This window comes from Vigna radiata, chromosome 7 (genome assembly GCF_000741045.1).
Source record: "Vigna radiata var. radiata cultivar VC1973A chromosome 7, Vradiata_ver6, whole genome shotgun sequence".
In the NCBI taxonomy this organism is placed as follows: domain Eukaryota; kingdom Viridiplantae; phylum Streptophyta; class Magnoliopsida; order Fabales; family Fabaceae; genus Vigna; species Vigna radiata.
The window spans coordinates 11,437,546-11,446,777 of NC_028357.1; the positions used below are offsets into that span (position 1 = coordinate 11,437,546).

General features: G+C 32.8%; 1 protein-coding gene across 1 annotated transcript; it reads left to right on the forward strand.

Moving 5' to 3' along the window:
- The first annotated feature begins 7,758 nt into the window (after positions 1-7,758).
- Positions 7,759-8,859, forward strand: LOC111242021. The gene is made up of 3 exons (XM_022783127.1): positions 7,759-7,828; positions 8,000-8,571; positions 8,793-8,859. Exons 1-3 carry the CDS (start codon positions 7,825-7,827, stop codon positions 8,826-8,828), a joined length of 612 nt encoding a protein of 203 aa, XP_022638848.1. The 5' UTR covers positions 7,759-7,824; the 3' UTR covers positions 8,829-8,859.
- Positions 8,860-9,232: the final 373 nt, after the last annotated feature.

Sequence of the window (9,232 nt, forward strand, 5' to 3'; positions counted from 1 at the left end):
AATTCTACACTCACTTTTTGTATGCTTTGGTTGAGCCAGAGGTTATTACCATTGTGGATGACAACTCTGGAGTCACATTGACTCTGTTCCTAGAGAGGGTTCTTCAAATGAACCTACCTTTCTTTCTTCATTTTCTATAGGAAAACGCAAAGTTGGAGAGTCCTCATGAGTCCATGAAGAGTCTCCTCCTAAGAAGGGTAAAAGGACAAAATTTCCTCCCATTAACGATCTCAAGTACTTCTGGGTTTACTGGAAGGTTGTTAGTTATACTTTTAGCTTCCTTTCCATGTTATCAGTGGAGGATTTCGTTTCTTGTTTTAGTATATGTCTTGAAGAATTTGTTGAATACTTAGAAGTTGAATCTTGTTCTACTAGTGATAGGTTCTTCAAAAAACCTGTCATATTATGTTGACTTTACTTTAGTGTACGAATACATGTTTAATGACCTTAATGTTTTCTTTTCTATGAGCATCTAAGAATAACACTCACAACCAACAAGTTTATGTAAGTGGTCGGTTGGATTTCCCCTAACAGTGCCTAGTATGGGTCTCTTTTTACTATACATATATATCCAATCCTACCAAAGATTTAAGAATCGTATTTTCAAGTTGAGGTGTGTCGAAACCTCGGATGCACAGACACGTGGATGAAGCTTGTGTATCCGTGTCCAGGTATCTGACAAAGATATGTCTTAATTCATTGAAAATTCCTTTGGGCTTCGCTTAAGTGCTTCACCAATGGAAGTTCACTGTGTTCATGAAATTCTTTAATATATGACTTGTTCTTTATTTTATTAATATTACGTATTTTGATAATATCACCGTTCATCTCATTTCTAATTTACTAAAGGATTTTTGTTTTATTTTGTAACTTTACTATCTTTATTACTCACAACTTACATAAAAATAGATTAACAACCCAATATTATAACTTTTGGAGAATTTGTGCCTCACTAAAGGGTTTGATTCTCAATTCTTCATCTATGTTTTGTTATCAATTTTTTATTTTCTTAGAGATATATTTTAAAGAGTTAGAGCACACATTAAATAAATATTGAACAGTTCACGTGGAGGCCTTTGTATTAGGTCATTTTCTTTAATTAGCCTAAAAGTTCTTTATACACATTAATAACACACGTAAAATATTAAAACCTAATTTTTGTATTAATTAAGAAAAACGTTGAATAATAGAAATTCCTAGCCTTAATGCTGTCCTTCAGGCAATATACACGATTATTTATTTTCTAGATGTTAAGTTCTAAGAAAATTCGATTCCGAGATGAATTTAAGTTTATAGGCTATAATATACTAATGATGTTTCATTTTTCGACATGGAATGTTTTTCTTTAGAATTCTAGTCGAGACTCAAAACAAAGTGTTTATTTCAATATTTTTTATTAATCTAGTCTTAATATCCCTAAATTAGAAACAAGAAAGATTTCAATTACAATAAAGATTGAAGTCAAATTTTTTATTATTTTTATTATTTATTTGTGATTCATGTTTCAATTCTGAAGAACCAAACGTAATAAAAATTTGTATATCTCAATTTATAACACAAGGTAAAAACTCATCTCCTTATGTCATATATATATATATATATATATATATAAGTTTTTTAAAATGATAGATTTACAATATATGTAAGAATCTAGAAAATATAATACTAGAGTAGGTAGGTGTTTTAAAATAATGAGACTGAGTCTTTTAATGTTAAAATATTTTAATAATATAAATAGAATTTCATAAACTCGTCTCATTATTTAAAACAATCTTTATCTTTTTAAAACTTTTTCTCTAAGTTTTCTTTTCCTTCTTTCTACAATTTCTAACTCCTAAATCATTTGTTTAACGATCAGAAAGTGTCTAATCAATCACAACGGTGAATTCTTCATTCTCTACCGATTAGATTTCATTATATAGCAAGTATGTTTTTGTTCATTTGCACCCAAAAGTTTTCTGGAATGTGTCCTCCATCTCTCTCTCTTCTAGTTATTTGTTAATCAGAGGTTCTAAGTACTCACTTCGATCATAACTCTAGAGTTTGTTGAGTTTGAACCAAGGTTAGTGCATGTATAGAGCTTGGTAGCATTTCCCCACTACAAAAAAAGCAAAATATCGACAGACAAAATTTGTTGAAAACAACCAATATCTATCGGTAATGGACTATTTTCGGTTTACTTGCAGTCAAATATTCGTCAATAATTTCACTATCAGTAACCATTACCGATGGATATAGGTCGTTGGTAATTACCGATAATATATCCATCGATGAATATATCCACTGGTATATCTGTCGGTAAGTGCCAGGTAGAAACCGATGCAATTTGTATTTTGTTTATCCCACAGTCATATAATCATTAGACCTGCACAAAACCATAGACAATCCATATCCAGACAATCAGAAAATCAAGCATATATTAAGATACATCTTTTGTACAAAATTCAAATCTAATTTCCATATATTGATTCAATATAAGCATCTAAACCTATCTTAATTATGTTGAGTATGTTCACTAACCAAGACAAAATGGTGTTTGTTAATGCTATCTTCAACTTGTACATATTCACAGTAGTTTTGTTTAGTATCAATTTGAATACCCTTAACTAGAGCATTGGACTCCCCACTACACTCACTCAATATGGACTTATCCTTTTATCAGCTAGTTAGTTAGTTAGTTACAACCATCATTATGTATTGTGTTCTCTTAGAGTAGTTTGTTATAGTTGTCATTGTTAGGTTGTAATAATTGATCCCATAAGGTTATATGAGCTTTTGTAGTCTATGTATAGTTGCAGATAAGATCAAGTGAAATTAAAGGGATGAATGGTTACAATTTTCTGCACATGGTTAGAGGTCGTACTGATGGGGAAGAAGAAACTGATGCTTGTTTGGGTGAAGACATTGATGATTTGTTGGAAGAAGAAAATTTGGATTTGGAAATGTCCCCACCATAAAACTTTGGTTTTGAGGTTGTCTTCGAAGACAGTCCTGAAGTACTAAATGATTCAACATCCAATGATTTGGATGTAAATTCGAATGAGACTAAATCAAAATCCAATTATTGTCTTACTTGGGTAAGTAACAAAGCTAGAACAAAAGAAGGAAGATCTGAAAACGCCCAAGTCAATTCTTGGGGGAAAACTGTCACACAATAAGATTCTTCTAAGTCAAGTGGTTATGATGGTCCTGAAGGTTGTGATGGTTGCAAAAAAAAATGGGTCAAGCAAACACAAAATCTAAAGATGGTTGTGAAAGTTGCACTAAAATGTATAGTTCATTGGGTCGCTCGTTTGCGCTCATTGGGTCGCTTCACTAAAATGTGAAACTTCATTTCTATCTACTAGCCCAATATCTTTGAATACATATTGATCAATTTCTATCTACTAACTCAATATCTAAAAGCTCAAGTGTGATAGTTAAATAGAAACCTAGACCTTGAGCACTTAAATACAAAAAAGGACTCAGAACTTACCTCGATGGTTTGTGAGGCAACTAACAGTTTAGGGCTTCTACACAAGCAACAATCCCTCATTGGCAACAAGCATCGTTAAGGAATTCATTAACCAATTTCACATCCAAAAATAGAACGCAATTCGTTCAACACAAACTTACCTCTGGCATACCTCCACTGCTAGACCTCCACCACCAATTTAGGGCTTCTAGAAAACCATAAACCCCTCTACCACCACCAGCCATCGTGACGCAGTGGTCATTGTCACCTAGTAGCACGCAGAGCGACCATTGTCGTGTTGCCAGCCCCCAAGTGTTGCCCAATAGCCATTAGTGTCGCGTCATCATCCTCGTGCCACCAACATCACCTCCACTGCACCGCCACCGCAATCAGCCACTAGCATCCACCGTCGCGCCACCACTTGGGGGGTTTTGGATTGGGGGTTGAAGAACGTTGGGGGGAGGGTTTTTGCAGAAAAGGAAACTAGGGGACAGGGAAACCAGGTTCTGATTTCATAAACTCATAAAACCTACCGACAACAATCACCCATCGATATTGGCTGATCATGTTTACCGACAGTATTATCAACAAATATATTCGTCGATAAGTAACGAAGTCCATTACTAATGGCCATAGGCCCATCGGTATGTACCCATTCTACACTCCGTCAGTAAATCTGTTGGTAAATGTGTGTTACCGATGAATCATTAACCGTCAGTAAAAATTCACTGGTAATTGTAATAATTCTTGTAATGTCCTTAAGGCAAGGGAAGTTAATGCTTATGCTTAAATTTTGAATTTCAAGTATGGTTGATGGTTTCTATGATGATATAATTATTGAGATTGTTGACAACACAAACTCTATATCAAATTGGTTTTTGATGATGACAACACATTGCTTAATAACAATACATATGTTCCAGTACTACATGTTCAATTGATATGCTATACTGTTTTGAATATTGTCTCTATTGAACATGTTTTGTTATTTTGCATGGATGTTCCTATGATTGAATATGTGTTATATATTTGGAACATGTCTGTGTTGAAATGTGTGTTAAAATGTTTTTGATTACTGTTACACATTTCCAAAGAAAAGCTCACAAGTACTTTTATGAACTTATATTTGTTGTAACAAAGGTTCAGTTCAGTCGACTACACTGGTAATGGAGTCGATTAAGCTAAAATCTTTGTACAGATTTTATACACGTGTATTTGATGAGATTTTGAGATTAAAAGAATTTCAAAGTGTTTTTTCATGAGTTAGTCGACAGTGTGGATCACTTATTCGACTGTATTACTGTTGCATTTGGAATTCTGTTATAGCACTTAATGTTTTGAGTCCTTCTTTCTTTTGCTTTCTAGTAATTTTGAACTATGTTAGGGCTTTGAGGATTGTGTAAAGGTATCTATTGAATTACATGATGATTTATTCTTGAGGTTATGTATACATTTGAAGTATGGTTGATAAGAGTTTCTAAGGTGAAATTCTTGGTTGGTTGTTTCAAGTTTTGTATGTAAGAATGTAGGAAGCTTAATCTTAGGGGTTATCCTAACACTCTAATGATCATTCATTCTCAATTAGAGAGGAGTGATGCATGTGGTGAGAGTAGCAAGATGTCTTAGTCTAAGGTGCTCTAGTATGGCCTAAGACGCGGAATAGACCAACGTTGTGTGTGTGGTAGGGTGAAACTCATTGGCAATGACTCTGTAGAGTAATAAAGGCCACCATAAGTGTATGACCCGTCATAGCTCGACATTCATACTATATCAGAATAGTCAAGTCTAGGTCAAAGGCATGATTAGGATGTTTGATTAACTTGTGTAAAATGTGATATGTGATGTTATATTAATGTACTATGTTAATTCTTTTCTTCATTAGCTTGCCCTTTGTTTATTTTTGTGGTTGTCTGTTTGTGTATGTTTGATCATCTGGTGGGTATGAGCAAAGGGAGATGACGTGTCTGTAGAGCAAGCTTTAGGTGGAGATGACAAATATGTTTAGTGGCTTTAGTACATATAGTTGCTTATATTTTCCCTTTGTTGTTTTAGAGAACCAACCTTGTACATAGTTTTGAGTTTTGTATCTTCTGTATAAAGTTTAATTATAGTTATATTTTGTATAACTGTAATGTGACTTAATATTCTTCAGTTGTTAATTGTTCTATTTTATTCACTAGTAAAAAAATTACGTACAACGTCGAATATTTTAGGTTTTTAACCGCGAATTCGCGAATGATATCATATTAGGAGACGTTAAATTAACGTTGAATTTTAAAAAATTTGACTTTAAATTGACGTTAAATTTTAAAAAATTCGACGTTAAATTAACGTCAAATTTTGTCAATATACGACGTTAACTTAACATTAAATTTTGTCAATATAGGACGTAATCAGATTTTTTTTTTCAATTAATTGTTATCTTTTTTTTACAACTTTAGGAGACTTGAAAAGTAGAAAAACAACAAATTTTAGTTTTTGGTATTTTATAAAGCATGAACTATGAACGTGTAGTGTAGTATCAACAATAAACAAGTTCAATCAAACAACAAAAACAAACAAGTTCAACTAAACAACAACAACAAACAAGTTTAATCGAACAAACAAAACAAACAAGTTCAACTAAACAACAACAACAAACAAGTTCAAGAAAAAAAAACAACAAACAAGTTCAACAAATAAGTTCTTTAAAATGAAAACGAAAACTAACCTTCAAAAGGTGGGTTCATCGGAACAAAGTGTCGTCAACAGAGAGAGAAAGCAGAATGCGCCTATGAAGGACAAGAGTACGAAAATAATCGGTCAAAACAAACGAAAATCATAAATAAAGTAGTTAACATGCATTTGCATCAAATGAAAGAAAGATTACATGCGATGGTCGTCAAACTTCGTTGAGAAAAGTTTGAGAAGAGAAGAGGGTCTAGCGCGCTAAGATAAAGTGAATGAATTTTCAATCTCCCACTCAATTTTTTATTGAATTCACTAACCTTTTGACGTCTAATGCTGGGATATTCGACGTTTTATATCATTTTACGTCGATTACAATTATAAACGACGTTTAATAATTTATTTACAAAAAATGTCACCGGTCATTTTTAGCGTTGGCTATTCGGTGGTTGGACGTTGAATGCATGATGTTATACGCTATTTTTGCACTAATGATTGGATATGTGATAGTTCTTATATAGTATTTATACTATTTGAATGAGATGTTACAATATAGTTGATAGTTTAATTTTTAAGTTTTAGGATGATATTACAAAACTATTATTGTTTTGTTCGAGAAAAGTTTGAGAAGAGAAGAGGGTCTCGCACGCTAAGATAAAGTGAATGAATTTTCAATCTTCCGCTCAAATTTGTATTGAATTCACTTGACGTCTAACGCTAGACATTTGACGTTTTATATCCTTTTACGTCAATTACAATTATAAATGACGTTTAATAATTACATTTATTTACAAAAATGTTACTAATCATTTTTAATGTTGGCTATTCAGTTGTTGAACGTTGAATGCATGACGTTATACATTATTTTTGCATTAGTAATTAGATATGTGATAGTTACTATATAGTATTTATACTATTTGAATGAGATGTTACAATATAGTTGATAGTTTAATTTTTAAGTTTTAGGATGATATTGCAAAACTACTATTGTTTTGTTCTTTGATTCGACCATGAGAGTTTCTCGGAGAAGGAACAATGGAATTTATTTATTTAACTTTTATTATGATTATTGTTTAATATTCAAGGCATATGTTAAAAATAAATATTTTGGCAAATTAAAAAAAATGTATATGATTTGTGATTAAAGTTGTCCTAACATGTATAAAGGAAAAAACATTATTTTATACTCTTATATGGTAATTTACAACGATCTATTAATTTTGTTAAGGATTATTATTAGATAAATTTAAATTTAAAGCGAACACTTTCATAAAAAAACGCGCATATATATCTATATATAACCAAAGAAAAGTATTTTATCATCATAGAAAACTTTCCTACGTTAATCTCTTCTTCCTTTAGTCAATAAAACACCAGAAAAATCTAGATGATATAAATATATTTCTGGAAAAGCTAATATTCTAGGAGAATATTTTCAAATACTAAAATTAGTAGGAAAATATAATTTTGATGCGCGTGGCATCAACTCTTAATTTTCGAAGAAGAGATCATACAGAGCTAATTACAGATTTTTATGAAGATATAGAAACAATCAAAGTGAATTTTACTAGAACAAATATGAAAACTCACTTTTTTCTTCATTTTCTTATAATGTTCTTTATGAAACTTCCATTTCATTTCATTCTCCTTTTAAAAATCCAAAATTTCAACCCATAATACAAGTCCAACTTGCTCCGTCAACTATGAGTAAGAGTCTTTCTATGTCTTTTGTCCTCTACACATAATCTATTGGTTGTTTGGTTTATATATGTAACATTCTTAATTAATTATGTCATGATATTCATACATGTTTAACCATCCAAAAATACAAAATTCTCCCACTCAATATTAAATACTGCTGAAAACGACGAATAACAGGAAGCACTGGGGTGCAGTGGAAGAAGAGGCACAACAGAATGGAGCATTTCAACAAAACCAAGGCCGTGAAGCTACGGAGCCACCTCGGCAAGTACCTGGTGGCCGACGACGACCACCATAAAATCCGTCAGAGTAAAAACGGCTCAACCAGAAAGGCAATATGGCTGGTGGAGCACGTGGAAAGGAAGAACCACCACGTGCGTCTCAAGAACTCGAACGGACGTTACCTAACGGCGACGGACGCGCCCTTTCTGTTAGGCGTGACGGGGAACAAGGTGGTGCAGGGGAGTTTGGAGGAGGGTTGGGATGGGAAATTGGAATGGGAACCCATAACGGAAGGATTCCACGTGAGACTGAGAAGCTGGTGCGGGAAGTACCTTAGAGGGAACGGTGGAACGTTACCGTGGAGAAACTCGATCACGCACGATGACCCTTATAGTTCCGTCACTCATGATTGGATCTTGTGGGGTGTGGAGCCTCTCGAGTTTCCCGAGAAACTGCTTTCTTCGCCGGAGACTCACTTTTCGTCGGAAGAACCGGGTTCGCCCACGTCGCTTTCGTCACTGTCGCCGGTACGTGTTTACGCTCTTGCTTTTACTAGTCAACTTCAACTTTTCTATTTTCTTGCTTTCTAAGATAAACTTTTCTGAGAGGATAACGAAATTCATTTTTCATGATCTAAAATTAATTAGCATTATTTATTTAAAAGGCTTAAAAACACTTTTCTTTATTTGTTAGAAAACACTTAGTTTTTAGTATCTGTCATGATTTAATATCACATTGAATTTCTTAGGTGGCAACAACGTGCTTGGATTCAACTCAAACTTAGGTGTGTTGTTGAAAAATAAAGAAAAGAAAATAGAATCGTATTGCAATAAATGAAAACGGAAATAACTATTTCAATTCATTTGGAATAAAATGTCTCCATTTATTACCTCTGGTGTTAAAAAAAAAAAAATACATTTCTCTCTAAAAAACAGTTAATTTCAGCTCGTCTTTCTTTTTAAAGATTTTTTTTTTTTACTTTTATTAACATTATTTTAAATACATTTATTAGTAAAACCTATAACACGGTTTTAAGGGTTTAAAGTGTAACACGGTTTTGTTTAAACAAAATAGATATGGCAATGAAGATTAAGTTAGAAATTAGAGTGTACACTAATTATGAAATTAGATTTTATATACAGTTCGTGGGGTGGTGTTTTAACATGCAAGAAATATAAGTGATATAGT